This window comes from Halyomorpha halys, unplaced genomic scaffold (genome assembly GCF_000696795.3).
Source record: "Halyomorpha halys isolate HHAL.00 unplaced genomic scaffold, Hhal_1.1 Scaffold284.1, whole genome shotgun sequence".
In the NCBI taxonomy this organism is placed as follows: domain Eukaryota; kingdom Metazoa; phylum Arthropoda; class Insecta; order Hemiptera; family Pentatomidae; genus Halyomorpha; species Halyomorpha halys.
Window position 1 is genome coordinate 435,256 of NW_027105232.1, and position 23,028 is coordinate 458,283.

The following is a 23,028-nucleotide window of genomic DNA, read 5'->3' on the forward strand; positions in this document are numbered from 1 at the left end:
ACCAGGGCTGCGGTCAAGAAAAATAGTTATCAAATATTTTTTTAGAAAATTTTTCCAAAAATAATATAATCCTAATGAACCGTTCACTGATTTATAAGAAACGTTTGGATTAATTTTCTTCAAAACCTACTCTATCTTCTTCAAGTATAGTCCAGTCTGGTCTGAACTGTTTTGAAAAACTATATATATGTGTCTTATTAAACTAGTGTTTGTTGACCTCATTTCTTGTCATTATACCTGTAGATTTTTTTTTTATTTTGTGTTATATGGAAAAACGTTTTCTCTTTTAGGGTAACTTTTTATGATATAAAGAGGACTGTCAATCTAAAATCAAGTGTTTTTCTCATCCTTTGATGTATCAAATATCACAATACCAAAATTTCAAATACAACTTATCAACAATTTTACTTAATAAACAGTTTAGATATTTAATTAATACCATCACTGCCATGCACAAAAAGCTGCTTTTTAAAAAACAAAAATACAAAATTGAGGATTATGTAAAAAATAAGCAATGGATTAATTTGTGGAAATAACTGAACTTAGTTTTTCTGTCATATAGTATGATTCCTTTTGTTCTGATATATTTACAAAGGTGCACAGACGTTCAAATATGCTGCATCCATATCAGATTACCAACAAAGTGCATCCCTGCATAGATTAGTCATTTTTTCAATGTAGCCTTTTTACTAATCTTAAGCAAGTGAGATTCCAATAAATTAAGGAAGTTATGCAACTAGCTTCCTGGGAAGCAGAAGAAAAGTTAGGATTCTAACTAGTAATTCATTAGTCCCATTCTCCATCTCCATTAATTTGGTAATACCAACTTTTTTTTTGTTAATCTTTTCCAAATCATTTCAATTTATGAACTGCTGGAGTAAATTCAAGAATATAATATATTAAATATTATATACTTGCATTTTTTAATAGTAATGATTCAACTAATATCTACAAGAACTGAGAGCAAATAAATTACTAATTTTTACATCATTACTACAGAAGATAGTACCAGTTCTCAAAATTAAAATTTATCTGAAACATAGATATTATTCAAAACTAAATAAGAAAAAGGAAGCTGGACTTTTAATAAAATATATATTTGTAAGAATATTAAATTAAAACTTTATTTATGAATTTGGTAATTAATAGTTACTGTTTTATTTAAAAATAAAAACTGCTAAGCCTGCTTTATCTATATTAAAATCAATATATTTTTAAAACATATATGTAATAACATGAAATCAATACATAATAAATAGGATATTAAGAAATAGAATGGTGCTCATATGTATTGTGAGAAAGGAAACCAAACAGCATACATTATATCACTTGAATAGTTAATATTACTTTGCAAATACAATTCAGATTTGCATGTAAAATTTAAATTCATAAGTTCGTTTGATAAATTCAAAACATTGGCATTATCTATCACCCTACAATAGAGGTAATATAAACCTTTAAATCTAACAATACATGAATACAAGAGGCACATTATGTTCTCCGAATGTAAACATGAAAGCAAGTTATGCATAAAAGCAAGAACTTTATATATTTAATTGACTCTGTTTAAGCACAACTATCTGGTAACTGAACATCCAGCCGAAACATCAACACATCATTTATCCATTAAAGATAATTTCAGCACTTGCTCAAGCATCTCCTCCTCTCGCTGGCGCTCAGCCTCAAGTGCAGCTAGCCTCTGCCTTTCCTCCTGCTCGGAAAGTTCCAGGATGCGTCGCAGATCCTCGTCGGCAGCAGTAGTGTTGTTAGCCGGCTGCTGTATATTTTCCTCGAGAGAGTTGCCATCCGTTTCGACCAGACCACTGCCGCTGATGCTACTCGTTGTGGACAGGGAGGCCTCTATTGCTCTGTTATAGCGAACAATACAGCACTACAGCTAATGAACAGCAACTACTATCTACACTTACTATCTAAATTTAATTAAGTGAAAAATAATAGCTTGGATAGTGAATGTGGGTTGAATACATTAACTAATATAATCCATTCAATGAAGTTTTGATTTCAGAATTCAAACTTTTAAAGAGATAAATAGTTCTTATTTAGAAAGATACTGATCAAAAGTAAAACCAGAATTAAATCGATCATGATTACAAATATCACAATTTGGTTATTCCTTTATGAGCATTTAAGAATAGAAATGATGTAATTTATATTCAATTAAAAACAAGTACATTCATTCATTCTTTCTTCCCCTCCTTCTAAATATAGTACCATATTTCAAATCATCAAATATTCTAATACAAAAATGTCAATATCCCTAAAGTTAGAAATACAAATATCAACACATTTAGGTTAATTATATGTATGAAAACCACATATAAATATTCTAAGGCTGGCCGAGATCAAAACTGAACTGAATAGACTGCAGATAAATAAAAACTTTAAACAAGAATCAAACATTATTTCACTAACTCTAAGGATACATTTCCTAGAGGATAAAATATTGTTGAGGATCAATGCAAAGGGAGAGAGATTGCCTCAAAATAGGTTGATAAGAGATGTTTTCTCTCAATTTTCCCCAATATATATCAATGTTCTTATAATAATCAATACATATATATGCAATTGACATATTTTATTAATATAAATAAAATCTACTATCACTAACAAATCATGTAAAAATGATAAGAAAAATAATTTTATGATTTTTATTTATAATCTTAACACTTTGAGACTGATCAATATTGTTCAAATAAACAAAATTTTATCCATTTTAGTCTCAAAACATTTTTATTCTATTTATAAGTCAGATGTTTCGGCCATCCCCAAGGACAATCTTAATACAATTTTAGAACCAAAACATTACAAAAAACTACTCCATGCGGGCTATTCTGTCTTGGTCATTTCTATAGGTCCTCAAACTATCTTAATTAGTCAATTTTTCAAATTAAATTAAAAATTAAAATTATTTATTAAAGTCAACAGTAAAGATTGATGTGATAAATTCTACTGTCAACTGTGATAAATAATTTAATTTGAAAAATTGACTAATTAAGGTAATTTGAGGACTGATAGAAATGACCTGGGCAGAATAGCCTGCATGGAGTATTTTTTTTAATGTTTTGGTTCTAAAATTGTCTTTGAGGATGACCGAAACATCGGACTTATAAATAGAATAAAAATGTTTTAAGACTAAAATGGATAAAATTTTATTTATTTAAACTTAATGATTTTTTTTTGTTTAAGAAACAAATCGATAATAACAAAAGCTGATCTCAGAAAAGAAAAATATTCTGTTAGGTAGATTTTTTATTCAAAGGCATCAATTTATGTTATTTCCCGCTTATTTTTTCTTCTGCATAATTTAGCAGCCAAATTACTTCAACCTTTTATTTTTCATAATTTGAAAAACTGAAATAAGAGAAAAAGCATAAAACAATAGAATAAGAAAAATGTTAGAAGCAATACGTAGACAGGTGAGGTGTCAGTGGTCAGTACAAAATGAACTAGGCATTATTTAACCATCAACAATTTTGAACAATCTTAATTATGAAATATAAGAAAATATATAAATATATATGTTTTGGTTACAGTTTAAAAATATAACAAAATTTAAAATTAGAAATCACACTATAAATAACTAATTATGGATATTGATGCATAAAAACAATTAGGAAAGAAACTATACAAGATATAACAATAATGGAAAAGAGTATGAAAAATTATCAATAATTAAAAACTTAGCTATAAAGAAAATTAATTAAGGCTAAATTTTAAGATAATAATTTTAAAAATAAAAAATGATATACAATTAATAAATAGCACTTAGTAACTAATAGTATTTTTAGAATCAAAACATGAAGACCGAGGGACAGAATGAAAAGGCATAATGAATATTTCATTAATAAAAATAAAAGATTGAAGTAAAAAACCTATTAAATAATCCAGAAGAAAAAAAATATAAATATATATTATGAAATTGGGACTATAAAATGAGATTGAGGATATTAAGAACAGCTGGGCATGTACATTACGCCATAACAAACTATTCTCATAAAAGGAGAAACAAGTAAAATAAACTGTTTAACTTAGAAGTTAATACTCCAATTGATTTAAATAGCAAAAGCAATTTTCTGCAGAAGTTTAATACGAAAAAGTTCATGAAAAATAAATATGAACAGTCTTATAAAAGTGAATACAGCAATTGTTACATATCTTAATGAATAAATTGGGTATTGCAACTAATTAGCAATTGGTGAAGCTTAATAAATCATTCAAACAAGCATTCATATTAAGAAACATACTTGAGTTATCTATAAATGTATTTTAAAAAAGTATGAGAATAAATCAAACTAATTATGCAGTAATCAAATGCTTTTTAAGTTTATTATCTAATTATACCAGTTAACTGAATAATTCTCTGTAAATATAAGGTGAAAATAAAAATTGGGCAAAATTAATGTTGCAAATCTGATAATTATTCCATGTGGAATGTAAGGGTCAAGGTACTGACAATGAATTGAATAATCTCCAGCTAGCTACTAAAAATTGTTATTACTAATTAAAATAGTCTTACCAGATCACGATTAACATATTATAGATTGTAATATTATTAAATTAATTACTACTAAAGAACTAATAATACAATTCGGTTACCTTGCAAGCATTCACATGTATAAGAAGAAAAAAAAAAACAACTAAATTTATGTTGACAGATCTTTAAACAAAAAAAGCCAAACAAACTGTCAAATTAATTTATATAACATACAGCAAAGCAAGTATTATTATTTCTTTTTTCTATGAGAGGCTTTTGAATTTAAAGAAATCAATAATTTAATAATTTGGCAGTAATTTTGCTCTGGGGGACGGAGTTCTACCCCTAAAGAAGAAAACACCTTAAATGAACTACAAATATATTATCTGAAATTGTAAATTAGAAAAAAAATCACACTTAAGTTAACTAAGTATCAATTGACTAAAAAAATGATTAAGAAAAGTTATTGAAGACAAATGGGATTTCCAATCACACTCAATGAAATAAAATTGTTGGTTATGCACCAAATAAAGGAAAAGAAACAAACAAAAAAATTTAAATATATAATTCACTAGTATTATTCACAATAAATATAAAACCATTTTTAACTACTAAAAAATGTATAATATAATAGGAAGATGGTCGGGGTGCGGTCCAAAGAACTCAAACAGTAATTAAACTATTTATTGTGAGCCAATGTTTCGCTTAGAGTAAATAAAAAATGAAAATACAATACAGACTAAAAAAAAAGAAAACAAGGGATAGAAGAATAAAATAAAAGTCTAGAAAATAATCAACAAAATAGGAGACCCACCCTTCTGAATGGAGGCAAGCACAAAAATGGAAAATACAGGCAGGATAGAGGAGTGGGGGGACTGCTGCTTAATAAATGCATTATATTTGAAAGCAAAAATGATATAAAAATAAACAAAAAAAAATTATAATGTAGGATATGTTGGCTCACAATAAATAGTTTAATTACTATCTGAATTCTTTTGACCACACCCGGGCCAATCTTCTTTTTATAGATTACACACCATCAATCAATCATCTTCCAATATGTTTAAAAAAGTGTTATTTTAATGTTAGGAGGTTAAGAAACTTTTAATTATCTAAAATTCTGAATTTAACATCACAATTTTATGATTTTACATATATATACCCACATTTTAACTTATCAGATATTGTGGATGCATTAGATTGTACCAACTTAAATATTAAGATCATACGAGCTCAATTATCCCAATCTTGGCCTCCAGTACTAGTTGGGCCCGATAATTGCCACAATCTGCGGGAGATGAAAACAAACTGAAATCCCCCCATAGTAACAGGAAAGAAAGAAAGTAAAAGCTTTTAGCAAATCGTAAGTATCATTAGTATTACCATGTAATCCAGCCCTTCATTATTTTGTTTGATTTGGTAGTGCTTAGTGGCAACTTCTTATTTTAGTTTTCAGTCTCACTTTTAGGTTACAAGTTTACTTTTATTCAAACAAAATTAGGAAAACTTCCAATGTATACATAATTAATACAGTATATAACAATAATGGTGATTTTTGCATAATTTTGATTTTTTTAGTTTTTACTGCTTGTAAACCACATTTTTAATATTTTAATGACACCTAAATTACTCTTTCCTCTATAGTAATAAGCCCATGTAAGATCAAATCTGCTTTATACAAGCTGTTCCTGAATAAGATCAATTTATTTTTTTTTTTTTTAATTTATGAAATATATAAATTCCAACTGTTCTTGTTGATTAAGACTACAGTAAAATACCTTTGAAGCTGCTTTTCTTCCTCATCATCTCCTAAATAGGGTGTATTAGGCCTCTGTGCTTGGAGAGCTTCCCATATATCAACCTAAGATACAAAACTAAAGGATAAGATATAGCCATGATTAAGTAAAAGCATTTCATATCTTTAAAAAATTCTAATAAAAATTAACAAGTATAAAATTGAAAAATCAAATTGTACAGACACAGACCTAGTGTATTGATGAACATTGCTACATTAAGTAAAATATGTAGGTTTCTCTGTAAGGCTAATGTATTCAACTATTTTTTTTTCCAATATAAATTACCACAACCATATTATAATAAAAAACAAAACAAATCAATAAGTAACAAAATAGAAATAAAGGAAAAAGAATATTATATTAAAGAGATTAAATTAAGATAATGTGGAAGAAATTCACAGTTGTTTTTTATGAAATTTAAAGCATTCAATTGAGCGCCTTTCTGATAAATTAATCCTACTCAATTACAGAATCCTGAATGAAAAATGAATCCCATAAGTAATCTAGCGAGGTAGAAAAATTAACTAACACAAAATACGAACCTGATCATCATCCTGACCTGACTGTAGCAAGCTCTGCTGGATAGCATACTGCAGCATATCGTCATCCTCCTCCAGGTTGTTGACCTGTCGGCGGGAGTCAGCTCCTAACCAAGAACAAGAAGCACAATAATGAACAATATTAAAAAATGTAAAAGATTATTGAAGTGTTAAGCTGATTTCTTAGTCATTTTCATTTGGCTCGCAAAATACAAGCAGCTTTTGCAAATACACAGAAACAACTTAAACTAAAAGTTAAAAACATTTTCAGAATAAATTAAGAAAAACAAATAATATTTCAGTCAATTTTTCATTTATTCATTCAGTTGAAACAATGGCTGAAATTTCAGAAGGGAGGTTGATTTCCACAGCAGTGATTTTGTATAACTGGAAGTAAAAGATAATTGTTTTAGTAAAAGGCAGAAAATAAATAGATTATGTTTGGCAATGTATGCTTTAGCAATACTTTAAGATAACAGGAAAACTTATTTTTCAAATTTAATCCATGCAAAAAATCTATACGTGTTATATTTGTACTATAACTGAAGGAGAAGTTGGTCGCATAGTACAATCAAGTAATAAACAATACATTAAGTGAAAACTTATTTTTAACCAGTGCTGACAAAACAAGATACAACAACAGAAGTACAAAACCAAGAAAAATAATGAAATATGTATTAACAAATCTAGAATTCCAGATGAAATGGTAATGAAATCATAGACAGTAATACTCTTACAACAGAAAGGTTTCTCTCACTCATTATTTTTCTTTATAATCTTTCTCCTTCTCACCATAACTTTCTTTATTATGTTTCTATCTTTACTTTTCCTTTAAATATGATGTTGACTTAATCTACCTAACTTACATTATTTATTACCTATATTGTTAAATTAATCTATGATGCAAATCACATCCACATTATTAATGGTTCAACAATATGTATTCTTTTGGATAATATAACTTCTATATTTTATTTTTTAATACATACATTTTTATTTTTCATAACTCATGTGAACAAATTTTTATATCAGATACATGCTATTACAATTTTATATTCTTTCCTGTAAAACAATTCAATTGTTTCTATATTCTCTTGTATGTTTCTTGCTATACCTATATTTATTCTTTTCCACTTTAATATTTTCTTAGTTGTACCTTGTTTTGCTAAATCTTAAAGTTTAAAAATAAGTTTACACTTACTGTGTTTTTTACCTTGACCACATCCATCCCTTCCCCAACCAAGTTTTTCTTGAATTACTTCTACAGTCAACAATAACTTCACTACCATGATTTACTGTGTCATCTGAATAAGTATAATGTTACATTTAATGGCATAAGAAAGTGATATATTTTTATTATCAAAAGTATTTAAAAAAAATATGGATACCTCATAAAATAACAATAACATTTTTAAAAATGAAGCAAATAAATAAGTTAATATTTGATTACCCATAAACGCATAAGAAGCTGGTGGTTGAAAGCAACTGTCATCTACAACGCATGATAGTTTGTTCCCATCGTCAATTGTTGACACTCCTTCTACTGGCGAATCAAGTGCAAATATGTTACCAAATGTAATTCTTGCATTTAGAACGTGAAACAATGGTATCTCTGAAAACAAATATAGATATATTAAATTATATTATTTCAAAATTTTTTGAGACAAGGTAATTATTTATTAAATAAAACCAAAAATTGTATCCAATTCTGTCTCAACACTTTATTTTTCACTAGTCCAACGTTTCGGCCATTCCAGCCATCTTCAAGGACATCTTCAATACAAAACTCCTCCTCACATTAATTCACAATTTCTATTGCAGGCTATTCTGCCCAGGTCATTTTCTTCATTCTAATTTCAAACCTATTTATTTAAAATTTAAAACCATTAACATTTATTTTTCTCTATAAAATTATCAACAATATAAAATACATTTTATACAGTTATATGGTGGTGTATTTTATATTGTTGATAATTTTATAGAGAAAAATAAATGTTAATGGTTTTAAATTTTAAATAAATAGGTTTGAAATTAGAATGAAGAAAATGACCTGGGCAGAATAGTCTGCAATAGAAATTGTGAATTAATGTGAGGAGGAGTTTTGTATTGAAGATGGCTGGAATGGCCGAAACGTTGGACTAGTGAAAAATAAAGTGTTGAGACAAAATTGGATACAATTTTTGGTTTTATTTAATAAATAGATATATTATCATATTTATCAATTTACTGGCTTATTACAATGGCAAATTAACCATATGACAGAAATAATTAACCATTGAAATTAAACTCTTTGTACCCTGTGGTTCCTTTAAAGAAGTATTGTATAGAGATGTTATCAAACAGGAAAATCACATTTTTTTCATAATTGATAACCTATGTATACAAGTCTCTAAAGGATGTCAACCAAAATTGAAGTGCATTTTTTAGTTTTGAATATCTTCAAGGTCAAAGAAAAAAAATTAAATATTCAAAAAGATAGGGATTGAAGTGGTTCAGTAATAAGGAGCTGTGCTACTAACTCCGAGAACTAACTTCAAAACTGGCTGTGGTAGATAATTATTTATTGTTAGTGTAGGCGTGAGTCAACCCTGTGGATTCAGGAGCTCCCTCAGGGTCCACCCAGCATCATAAAGTGGGCACTAATTAATTGGGCAAAAATCTGATGGGCGAGCATGATTCTGACTAAAATCATCTCTTTGCACAACTATTGGTCTAGTAATGGTACTTCCTTATAAAGTACTGGCTCCTAGGTTGTAGTGGTACAGATTTTTTGTTTAATACTAAACATTAGTATTACCTTAATTTATTTATTTTTTTAATAAGGTATCACCAATTTCTAAATAATATATATATTTATCATGTTAGAGAATAATTTTTATTTTATTTAAGTGTTTTTGCCAAAATGTTTGTTTATCAAATAAACACTTATTCAATACACACAGTATTTTTCAAATAACAATATTAATAAAACACAACTGATCCTAGTTAAACCGGTAAATGAATCAACATCAGTCAATAATAATAAGTGAATAAATCTTAGAGAGGTTATATTAAAGAAACTCATTTAATCTTAAAGTCAAATATGAATGATTCTTATTTTACAAGCAAATCTTAGTTCATTACGACTTAAGTCCAACCTACTTTTTTTTGTCTAACACTTACACAGTAAGGTACATTTCTTCATAATTATAACTAATAAAATGTAATTAACAATATATAAAATAAAATAATTAAAAATTAAAATATGTTTCATCTCATGAATTTACTTCATAAAATACCTTTGCCATGTACCTTTATTGTTAATATTAACACAACGTCCTGAATTTAATCTCTTTAATCCTAACTGTCGACTTAATCACTTTATTGTTTATTTACTCAAACTTATCATATGTGTATGTACTCAGGATGTGCTACATATAAAGTGTATTTATTGTATAATAAATAGCATTTAAAAAAACATTAAACACCTCAGTTTTGTGAGATAATGTAATCAATTTTTTTTCATTTATTATTCCTGAGGTATGTATACCACTACTTCAACAAACATTTCATTTCTTTTTCTTTTTTTATAAATATCATTAAACATTCAAAAAATGGTGAAAAATGAAAAAAAGTTCTATTTCTAAATTAATGAAATTTACCATTTATTGAAAACCAGTATTTCATAAACTTACTAGAAGAGAATATTTCATAATGATGAACATTTTTTTTAATTTGTTTAACCAACTGTAAATTTTCAATAAACGGTGAAATTTCAATAATCCATAAAATCAAACTTTTTCATTTGTCTGTTAACATTTTATATTATTCGTATTTAAAAAAAAAAACTGAAATGCTGGTTGAAATAGAGGCTCTACACCTTGGAAATAAAAAATATAATTAAAAAATTATAATAAAAGATTTTTTTTAATTCAAGCTGGTTTTATTATTACCGATATCACCAATTATTATTATTGTCATTACTGTATTTTCAAAACTTTTCCAAGAAAAAACATTTTTGATTTTGGCCACTTGAAAAGATTTATAGCAGCGTGACCATATATGACGTAGGCATTGAGAAAATTTTTATTTAAATCCAGTCAAAATTATTGAATTCTATCATGAAACTTATCCATATTCTGAGAATCATCTTTTGATTAAAAATATTGGAGATTAAAAAAAAAAATTAGTTACTTACCAATCTTCACCGGAAAACCTGCTGGTAGCTGCATCTCAATAAAATGCTTGAGCTTTGCAAAATGAGAGTTTGAGATGGCCATTAGGTCGATGATTGGAATGATCTGCTCAGGCAAGCTGAGGGGGTAGTCCTCGCTCAACCAGAGGGTGGCCTGTTCAACACCATGTTTTATTGAATCATTTACAGTCTTTGACTAATAGATATTTTTAATAAAACTGATTATATTACCTTGAACTTTTGAATTTTTGTTGTTATTTCTTTTGGTCTCCCTATATCCCTGGTACCAAGGGAAACACCAGGGGAGAAATATTCCTCCGGGGTGATCTGGCATGGGTTGCCTGAATGAGTATATTCCACCTGTTAAATGTTGAATTATTTGATGATATAATAAAATCGCTCAGTAAAATAAAGACTAATATCACTATATTTGTAGGAGTATTATTCGTACACTTGCAGAGCAAGTTTCTAAAATGATCACCTATTTCATCAATAGAATCCAACAACCAATTGAATCCATCAGTTAAAGACAGCAACGTATATTGACATTAGAGATGTGTCTGATTCTAGCAGAAGGGGACAAAAACTTCATATTTTTATGAACAACAAAAATGGATTCTAAGGAAACAGACTAAGAGTACCAGGGCAAACGATTTACTGCTATTGGATTAATGTTTACAAAATAAAATATATTTAAAACACACAATTTACTATTTCCAGAGCTTCACCAACACATTACCTAAAGGATTCCACTTTGTAATACATTCTTACATCATGTCAGCTCTTTTTCTAAAATTTCTGAACACAAGCTTTTAAATTTGTCTTCACAGACACTTCAAACCAATTGTAAATATAATACTCCAGCAATGACTATACAATTTCACAAACCCTCAGCAGTTTATTTCTTGCTCTGTTTAGATTACAGTTTTTATTATTTTAAGTATAAATTATTATTTTCAATTAGCTGACTTAGGTAGTATTGATAGGTAGGTAAATGGGAATCAATCTTGGATCGGGTTCATACAACCAATTTTCCACTTAAATTGCATTTAAAGCATTAATTAGAATAATGCAATATAAGTCCATCTGTACTTTGAACTGAATTTGAATTTTATGATACATAAAAGAAATCAAGCTGAAGTGTAAAACCCATCATCTTTTAGAATTTTAATCCATTGGAAATTTACTGATTACCTGAACAAGAATGTAAATATAAAATTATTTCAATTTCAATTATATACAATGATTCAGTAATATAATTAAATGGCAAAAATACTATGGGAAATCTCTAGAAGAATATTTTACTGCTAATAGCTTAGAGAGAAATATCACAAAAAAGTCGATAGATATTTACCTTGACCAATGTTTATGAAATAAGAAGTCTGTTGTATTTAATGTCACAAAATCCTTAAATATTTTAAGCACAAAAAAATAATATTAACAACTAGGGATAGCTAACTGTCAGTACCAAGTTGAAGAAAGGTTTTGCTACTCACTTGACCTGCCGTCCTCTCTTCGTCTATCCCAAGAAGGAACTGTAGAGGCGTCTTGCTTCCCTTATATTTGGCTTTATCTTGATCAGATAAATGTTCACATCGTGTTTTGGTCACCAGCTCGACGTTACTTGCACCAAAAACTTTACAGTCACGTCCGTTTACAACTTCCATCTTGTCTTGTCTCCAGCCCCAAAGCCCACTCTTATTCCTAAAAAAATATTTTTCTTAATTCATCAATGAAACTTAATAGTTTCAAAAAAGTTAGAGAGAATAATTTAAAAAAATTTAAATTAAAGAATACTTTTAAAGAGCATTACCTTTCAAAACATATCTTGTCAGTATCAACATACGTCGTTACGATGGGTGTGGTGAGCCTGGCACTGACAGACTCTGCATTGGGCTGAAGGATTTGGAGATCAGCTGTCGTTATAACCTTCATTTCCTCAAAGAAAACTTGTTTATTTTCATGGTCAATTTCCATTATAGTAGCTTCATCATCTGATCAAAATTAAAAAAAAAAAAAATGATATTATTTCAACTCCAAGCACAAACCTAAACTTTTTAAATTAATTAACATCAAAATGCCAAAACATGAGCTCAATGCAGTAATTATAAGAACCATATTATCAGTTTTTTGTTTTATGAAAATCAAAAAGTTTAGCTACAAAATTGAAAATCTTAAAAAAAAAATTACCACAATTTTTTTATCACTATTATTCCATTCACAACTATTAGTTTACAATGACAATCAGCTAATGCAACTACAAATGAAACCTGACTTGTCATCATGTTCTGTTTTATTAAGAATTATACTGTAAAAATTGTTTGGACCTATCAGAATTGCTACATAAACCATCAAAATCAAGAACACAAGATCGAAGTCAACAATACAGAAAAATTAATCCCAAATCCTTAGCTAAAATGGTTTGGTTAATTAAGTTACTTTGCCAAGTGCTAAGCCCTCAGTTATTGTTTATTTAAACCAGCCATTCAAATCCAGTGAAATTCATAGCGATTCGACAGTTACAATGGTTAGTTAATTGAAAGAAAATCATAAAGAGTAATTTTAAAAAAATGGTAAACAAATAACAAGGAAACAAAATTATTCTCCTGTTACTTGTATCAGTACCCAGCCTTAACAGTATTACTGGAAAATTGTTATTGTCACTAAACAATAAATACTTTTACCAATAATTTGAATAGCAATTAAAAATAACAGTTTCATTTGATAAAAAATTATTTGAATACTAGTACATAGTAACTTATCATCTAAGACGAGTCAATTAAAGCCAGTCACAACTGGTACATGGGCCTCAAACTATATGAAAAAACTACAAAACTTGGTTGAAACCATATCATCCTTTTCTGGTGGCATTGGTATGCCATAGGGTCTTGATAAATGCGTTCTAGACTTCCAAGGGAAGCTCCATCCCACAAAGGAATAGTGGTCAATATACAGAAAATTCTGATAAATAAAAAAGAAAGCATCAAGGAACTAAATGCCTTAGAAATCCAACAACACCTCAAATTATTACAGACCATACAGCTTAATAATAGACCTGATATCCTTAAAAATTTGAGCAAGAAAAAAAGGAATACTTGTTAATGTTTTGATTCTATATAGTAATAATATAAGCACAACTGTGAAAGAGAAACTTAAAAAATATCAGGAACTGAAAGAGTAATTAAAAGAACTATACAAATTATATAGATACTTAGTAATATCGAAGCATAAAGTGTTAATAAAGTTAGGCCATAGTGGTAAGTCCTTAGTAATATTGATAAATATATTAATCCCAATGGCAGGCATGGATAGATTAGAATTGTCCATTGGTGAGCTAAGAGAAGCTCAACAAGCGCTTCTGTTGGGGATGGCACATACAATGAAATTTTTTTTAAGAATATGAAAATATTAATACCTAGAGGTAGGTTACGATACATGGACAAATTCCTTAACAGCCAATTGACATCTAGAGCTATTAAATTTACAGTTAACATTAGGCATACAGTTACAACTCTATGTCTAATTACTTTGGGCTTGAAAAGAGAGAAACTTGCTACTTTAACAACAGTTCTTTTGCAACCTAACCATTCAAATAGTGACTCCACCCAAATACAAATATTTCCATGTATTTACAATTAAAAGTCATTAGTAAATATATCCACTCTCTCCGTGCAAAAAATACTTGATACTAATATTTTGTGTGTTTCTTAACAACATTGAGGTAAGTAAATAGCACACTGATTAATGAATCAACAGCTCTAAGTCAAAGTGAACTAAGTGGAAACCGTGTCTCGTTTTCATAATTTCTTCTAAATCAATATAATATAAATATTTTCACTTTTCTATTTAATGCTATTATAAGTTTATATCATGATTTATAATCAATTTTCACTAACGATAGTTTAAAAGAAATATAACAATAAGAAAAAAAAATCAAGGTAAATACATTTGATTCTTGATACTTTGAAAATAACACTAAGCATATCTACAGCAAATAATGAACAAAATCACTACACCAAAAGTTAATTATATAATTAATGACAGCAAAGAGAACAGTAGTAAGAGTTATAAACTATTATTTATTACATAAATTTTATTTATTTTTCTCTCAATCTATTTCTTTTTTTTTTTTTTTATTAAATAATAAGGAATTCTGATAACATGAGTGAAGTATGCAGAAGAAATACCAATAGATTGGAATCATATTCCTGCAGTATCCAAAAAAGGATTATTTTGACAATTTTCTCATTCATACAACTAAAAATAAAACTGTCATTTAACTATGAGCTATGCAAGTTATTCGACTGTGTAAGCAAGCTGCCTAAAGAAGTCACTTAAAAAAATTGGCCTAAACAAAAAATCTCTTCAGAACACACAATACCATCAGTGAGTTCATTTCATGGTGTGAAAAAGCTCATATTAAAGTGTGCATTCTGTTAAACATACCAATAGCAACTCATAAAGCAGTCGACACCAGCAGTCATATTATAGAACAAAAAGAAGCTCTTAGGTGCTATTTTACTCATCATTCAAAGTGTTTAGTAAATATGCTTACTTAGCTTGAATAGTAACTGTCTTGGTTACAGATTAAATAACTTGGAACTAAATTTTAATAAACTAGATATTAGACAAGAAATATAAGTAATAAATTGTACATTCCAATTAATTTCAGAAGACGAAAATTATCATAACACATTAGATATAATGAAAGAAGAATTAACAATAATCTATTACAGTGAGAAACCAAAATAACAAACGATACTGCAGAAGGACAAACTTTAAACACGTACCATTATTTTTATCATTTTTAAAATTTTTGTATAAACACAGGAACTTTTCCAAAATGAGAAAAAAAAATGTTTTACTTCTATTTAATTTTAACTTTACAAAATGTGCATTTTCCATGAATTTAATAAGCACAAAAGTATAAAAACAACAGATTCATACTACTGTTTCTGAGTTATGGCACTTATATTATGAACAAGGTAAAGAACATAAAATAAAAAAAAAAAGGTCCTCGCAACATTATTACAAGGAACAAATTTGAGGTGAGGCAAACACAAGCACACCAAGTCCACTATTGAAGCACTCCAATACTGAGGCTCTTTCTTCTCCCCAAGATTCACCTCGGTGGGGAAGTATAAATAAATCCAGTTTTAGCTTTAGTGTTAGGTATACCTATAGCTTGTAACTTTTATTTTAATTTATAGAAATCTTACATCAAATAATCATCAAAACATAAAACCACCACTAATATTTAAACTACTTTAAAATACCTATTGAAAAACTAAACATTGAATCAATAAAACAATTACCTAAACTGAAAATAAAACAACAACCTAATTTAGATTATTCAATACTACATTATTTACACAGCAAAATTCATAATACGATTTGAATAATAAATATACAACACAAATTTTAAAATTTATATACTTATATAATTTATATACTTATTAATTATGAATCATAGCATACTATCAGACTTGATGGAATGTCATCAATCAATTATTTAACAAGGCCTATCATATTTCTAAAGTGAATCATCTTTAATCCATGACAATGAGTGATGTGAAATTCTACAGTAGTGGCTGAAGCATTTAATAAACAGACTAAAAATAAATATATCTCCTAAACAGTGATACTTGTCAACAGACCTGTTTTCTTGGAAAGTGTGAATATATAGCTCCTGTCACATCTTAAGGGAGTTGTGGCCCTATTTGCTACCAGGCCAAAATGAATAAAAGAAAAAAAAAAAACAAAGAAAAAATCACTATAACAAAATAAACAAATAATATTGGAAGATTATTAATTGGCCCTAATTAATTGCAGGAAGATGGTCTAGGTGGCAGTCAAAAAAAGGTATACACGGGAGAATAAAAAAATATTTATCAGTCAGAGTGACTAACAAATAGTTTATTCAGCTATTTTTTACATCTTTCTTGACTGCCACCCAGTCTACCTTCCGAAAAACAAACAAATAATACTAAACACATCATATTCAAATTTTATGCCTAAATCTTTTTAAATTACAGAATCCATGTAAATAAGAAATTAACTAACTTGAATATAACATTTTTTTTTATCAGAACAAAAGTTCATAATCTATATCATAAGCCATTTTAAATGGCATTCAAAAAAAGACACTATCCCAGTTATAATGGACAAGCAGGGAAGAGAAAGGACTACTTTCTTGTAAGAATATTTTCAACAATCAACATCAAACAACCCAAATTATAGTTATTATAATTTCTCAGTAAATAAGTATTAATTGAACTAATTTAGCTTTCTATTATTTTAAACTTAATTATTTATTTTTCATAGTTTTATTGAGGCACTCAGTAGTCCGGAATATTTGATGATGCGACAACTCATTGGTCCCACATATTAGTCTGACTAACAATATTAGATTGTATGCCAATATATAAAAAGTTAATTTAAGTAAGAATGTATTGTCATTATCATCTCAAAAATAAAATAAAATTCCAGAATCGGATGTTCGAAAGCCCTCTAGAAGTTTTTTTTTTATTATCATATTATCTGACCATTGTCTACCAAAATTATAAATTACACGTAAGATAGAAGAAGTTCATAAGAAATCAGTATTATACATAATAATCTAAAGTAAAAAACAACATAAATAATAATATATTAATGACAATTTTAGTATATTTTATATGTCTAAATAGTTCTTAATGGAAATGTTTAAAATTGACTTACTTGTGCCTTGGAAGATAAAGCTAGTGTTCCCCCTCTGCCACTTGTGCTGATCAAAGCCTAGCAAGGTAGTGTCGATACGGACTTTGGACCCTTGCTTATAGACTTTATAAGTATCACTTGGGCACATACTCGACACCAATGGAACTGCAACATCATACTTTAATTTAAAAATAAAGTTTCCACAACAATATCAAATCTTATAATTTAGAACTTCTATTCAAATTTTTTCACCATGGCTATCCTCCAGGACAAAAGCTCATCTTCTTTATATGCTATTACTTGCATCTAGGAGCCTCTAACCAGAACAGGCACTACTTTCGGCAACAACTTAACAGCTCCATTTGCCTCTTCTACCTCTTATCCTTTGTAAATATTCCTGATAAGATACTCTATGACATCCTCATGGTTTCCTTCCAGAGGGTCAAGCCTCCAAAACTTTTATTGGATCAATGTACACGTTTATGTAGTAGAGATGCGCTAACCACTTGAGCACTCAGCTTTCCAGAGTGGTTTTGAATTCAAGAATTTTTAGCTGCTCCCTAATGCTCTCATTTCTAATGCAATCTCTCCTAGTTTTCCTAACAGAACTACAGGGGAACCTCATTTCTGCTGCTATTATGCAACCGATATGCCTGTATAACGCGGTCCAGTTTTCCCAGCTGTAGGTGAGTAGACAAGCAGACAGTCTTATACATGAGAATCCTGGTCTTCTTATCTACTTCGCATTGACCGATGATACTTTTAGCAATCTGGTAATGCACCTGATTGGCCTTGCATATTGTTAGATATCTCCAGTGTCTATTTTACCTGAGCTACTGATTATGGTCTCTAGGTAAGTGTATTCCTTCACTACCTCAAGTACTTCACTTTTGCAGGTAAATTGGATGTCTTCCTTTTCTTCTCTCACCATAACCAGCACTTTACTCTTGGAGGTGTTAATTTTCATACCTTTCTTGAGCAACTCCTTTTCCCGGAATAAAAGCTCCTAACTTTTAATATGCAAAAAATGGTTAACTAGCAATTCATATAGGTATACTACTGATATTTATAAATAAAGGTGTTTTAATAAAAACTATCCCTAAACATAATTAAGGATGACTGATTACTAGAAGGTCGTGCCATTTTGATGAGGCTTAGACACTTGATTGTTACTTCAGGCTTAGATCTGAGGCTGGGTTAACACTCAATTGTTATTCTATAACTGAAAACACAGTCACCAACACATGCTGAATGTGTAAACAGCTGTTGTGACAAAATTTGTGGTATGAAGTTGTTTTTCTAGTGTTATCAATTAGAGTCCATCAGAGAAAAAAGTGAATATATTCTCCGATAACTTAAAACAAATTCCTATTTACACATTCGCTAACGAACAGTGAAACATTCTTGACTTTTACTTAGTTTTACTAGCTATGCCTCACGATTTGGATTATACGTGCCTCTTTCATTCAAGGTGAGTGTGTGAACAAGTATATCTAATTAATTATAGAACATCTAATATTTATTTGGGAAAATATTTCAAACTATTAAATATAGGACTAATCACAAAAAAAAAAATAAAGACTTGACAGAAGGTGTCTTCAGTTGGCTGTTTTACTCATAAGAAGGAATACAAAACATAATATATAATTATTACACTTTGTTTCAGCAAAAAGACAGGAGAAACAGCAGACTCAAACATAATTAAATACAACTAATGACAATTCAACAATAAACTATCTAAACTACTAAAAAAACTATAAAATGTTGTTTAGTTTCATTTCTTACATTTAACAGGACATTTAAAAGGAACAGGATCAAAAACAACAAACCTTTCTTAACAGTTAAATCTTCCAACATATATAGATGGACAAATACATAAAGTATATACTCATTTTGATATTATATACATATTATTTGATAACTTATCAAAAAGTTTGCATAATAAATTAGCTTTCACGAGTAAGAAGTTATGACAATTATTACAAAAATGTAGAAAGGCAAGCTTTTTATAAAATGATTACTGCTCCTTTCCTTTGGGGTCTGATATCATAAACCCTAAAGCCTTCTTTATAAACGATTGAATATAGGCCCATGAAAAAAATTCAGATCAGACCAGTAGTTTCTGAAATAAGGGCATTCAAACAAACCGAATCTTCTCCTTTATAAATGAATAAACTAAATTGGCAGATTTTATTATTGGTAAACATTGCAGGAATTATGAAGATTATTTAGCAAAATTTTGATAAAGATTGTTCCAGAAGTTTGTTGGAGTTGCAATTACAAATGTAAAACTGACTGTCCAGTAAATATAATAGTATGATTACAACTAATTATTAATCAGTATTATTTATAATTGATTCTTTTTAATAAAGCTTAATGCACCATAGCCAGTGAGGCCTATCGTGCACCATCGTCATAATGAGCTGTTTAAAGCTTAAGATTAGAATAAATTTAATAGGTTGATCAATTACACAAGTGTAACAGTGCAAACCTCAAACCTGTGAATCGACAGACAATGAGATAACCCGTTTCATTCTGTGTAACAGAATCTACACATGGGTGATCCTATTAATTTGAAGTTGAACACACTTTAATTTATTTTAAAGTAACCAGTATAGATCCCTATAATTTTCCTTAGAGTGACCCTTTCCATTATTACACATATGCTTAAACCAAGTCAGTTTGCTGCTCTTAGAAGGCACAAAAAATTGTTACCAGCCATGAAACTGCATCAACTCCTGTGGACCTAGTTTTGTTGTAATGTGAGTCTGGTAACCCTATCTTATAATTTTATTAATTAAAATAAGAAGTATGGCATAATAAGTCAATAAATACAAAGAAATTTATTAAATTAGATAACAATGAAAAGTCAATTAATTACTTACCCCAGCTAGTGAACTCCCATTTCATTTCCACATAAAAATCAGGAGCCTGTAAGCATTGTACATTTTCATGATCAGTAAAAATAAAAGCAAAAACTAAATAGCATTTTCAATTTAGTCACCTCTTTCAACTTAAGCAAGAGTTCCGGAACGCCTCCAACTCGAGATGTATACCTTTGGTAATCCCGCCACTCAAGAACTGTCTGAACCAGCTCTGGGTCACCAGTAGCCACAGCCTCCTGAACCACTAAATAAATTCATAATTTATTAGCAAAACTTGAACATAATTTAATAGCAAGTATTGAACATTATTGAAAATACAACAAATTTTATTTTTAACAATATTTCCAATGTTTCCATTAATGAAATTCATTTTCAATTTTCATCCAAACAATTAAAATTTTTGGTGATAAGAAATATATTCTTCAAATACTGACTGAAAAAAGATGATAGTATGGATGAGGAATTATAAGGGTATGGAGGATACTAGGTAGATTCATAAAATTAAAAATATTTACCATTCCACCCTTCACTGTTGACGGTGTTAACATTGGCCCCTTTTTCCATGAGTAGCTTAGCAGCTTCAAGATGTCCAAGGGTGACAGCCAACATAAGAGGAGAGCGCCCCCGAACATCTTTTTTTTCAATTTCATCCTTAAACAAATACATTGATAATTAGTAGAGAATAATTATAATAATGGTAAATTATAATTCAATTACTATTTCAACTAAGAATATGTTTTGCTAATAAACGCCCAATATTTAAATAAGCATTGCATTATTTGAAAAATTTTCTTTACTTAAGTTAACTTCTTGTAAATGATTAATTTTGCATATTTTATAAAAACGATGAAAAATAAATACATAAAAAAAAATTATTATGCATTATACATACATGGACATAATTGTAATACAATTCAATGTATGTTTTTGAACAATTCCTGCATTATTAGTTATTTTTTAAACCATCTTCTTACATTGTACAACTGTACTTAATCAAATCATAGAAACTAAAATTACTTTCAATTGACATTTTGAAAAAATTAGATCACATTCACAAGACTCGTTGAAAAACAGGAGATAACAAAAAATTGAGCTACTATTTCAGAAGACCCAGTGATATTTGTTCAGCGATAAGATCTAAACAGATCATAAATTATGATATTTAATGTAGTTTATAAAAGATTAAATTTTCAAATAAAGCAAATTCACTGATTATAAAGCTTCATACTGAAATTATTGTCCTCAAAGTCACCAAGAATTTTAACAAATCAAAGGTAAGAGATACTTTATACTATAAGCAAATAATGTTTAGTGGCAGAAAAATGTATTACTATAACATTTTTCATAAACAGCAGTAAATAATGATTTATTTCATTATGAAAGTCAATTTATTGTAAAAAATAACTTTTAAATTTTAGAAAATTTGAGGATAAAAGAACACATCAATTGGAAATGAGAGGAAAGGTTTTAAGGATGAATAGATATGTATATGGTAATGGGAAATACAAGCCCATAGTTATTGAAAGGTTTCAAAACTTGCCTGGCTTCATTTAAGTGGATTAGCACACTAAGAAATAGTCAATGAATGTTCTTCATATCCAATAAGAAACCAGATTAAATTAAGATATGATTTACGATAAAACACTACTGTCAAATTAATATTATACACTAAACAATGAATAATCAACTAATTTATTCTTGAATATGAAAATAAAATATTAAATGTTTAATTGCAACTGGTAACATGTTGTCAAATGATACAGTATGTTATCAATTATGCTCATAGGCTAAACACTTATTTGTGCATGGAAGAAACCAATAGATAAGGATGGCATTAGGTTATAATTTTTACCTACACCCTAATTAAATAGAGATAATTTTTAAATCAACAGGTTCTAATACAACAGAGGAGAAAATTTTTAAAATCAAGGCCAAATATTTTTTTAAAAATAAATAAACTAGAAAGGCCTGTCCAAAAATTATAATGTCTTCAAATATACCTACACCAATACCATCTCCAGCTAAATACTGTTTCAGCTCATCATATACATTGTTCCAAACTAGGAGGTGAATAGGATAATCCTTCTTTATATCATCAATACTCATTAATTTCGGACTTTCTGCCATTTCAGTAGCACTAAAATTATCTATTTATCAGTAATTTCATAATGACTAAGGAATGACTAATAACTTTACAACTTTGTATTCTGCTAGAAAAATAAAAGGCCATTATATTATAGGTAAATGCACTGCAGTTTCCATCAAAATTGAAATTTTGCGGATCAAACACAATACAATAATTAAAGAACCGGCTACCTGCCGGCAACGAAACGACTAACTAAAATGATTTTGACTTAGTAAATACATAACCTTTGTATTAATAACCACCACGAATGACAACAGGATTATATATTATTCTTATGAATTTCACACAACCTAC

The 23,028-nt window shown here is 28.6% G+C and overlaps 1 protein-coding gene across 4 annotated transcripts; it reads right to left on the reverse strand.

Annotated features, from left to right (window-relative positions):
* Positions 1-1,105: 1,105 nt before the first annotated feature.
* Positions 1,106-22,849, reverse strand: LOC106680735 (ankyrin repeat domain-containing protein 13D). 4 transcript variants are annotated; one of them, XM_014420654.3, is made up of 14 exons: positions 22,593-22,849; positions 21,104-21,239; positions 20,708-20,832; positions 20,589-20,634; positions 17,725-17,868; positions 16,662-16,727; positions 12,818-12,998; positions 12,501-12,708; positions 11,236-11,364; positions 11,008-11,158; positions 8,281-8,442; positions 6,834-6,937; positions 6,274-6,356; positions 1,472-1,868 (listed from the first exon to the last, which is right to left on the reverse strand). In XM_014420654.3, the coding sequence occupies exons 1-14, from the start codon at positions 22,713-22,715 to the stop codon at positions 1,616-1,618; spliced, it is 1,911 nt and encodes a 636-aa protein (XP_014276140.1). In that variant the 5' UTR covers positions 22,716-22,849; the 3' UTR covers positions 1,472-1,615. The 4 variants fall into 4 exon arrangements, with proteins under 4 accessions (XP_014276141.1, XP_014276140.1, XP_066905852.1 ...); XM_067049751.1 differs by lacking the exon at positions 1,472-1,868 and adding an exon at positions 3,240-3,372; XM_014420656.3 differs by lacking the exon at positions 1,472-1,868 and adding an exon at positions 4,723-4,840.
* Positions 22,850-23,028: the final 179 nt, after the last annotated feature.

Coding starts and splice junctions, on each gene's coding strand:
- LOC106680735 (XM_014420654.3), bottom strand. CDS start 22,715: ATGGCAGAAAGTCCGAAATTAATGAGTATTGATGATATAAAGAAGGAT. Junction 20,833..21,103: donor CAACAGTGAAGGGTGGAATG/GTAAATATTTTT, acceptor GAATTTATTTAG/TGGTTCAGGAGGCTGTGGCT. Junction 12,999..16,661: donor CACACTTTCCAAGAAAACAG/GTCTGTTGACAA, acceptor AATTTTGATCAG/ATGATGAAGCTACTATAATG.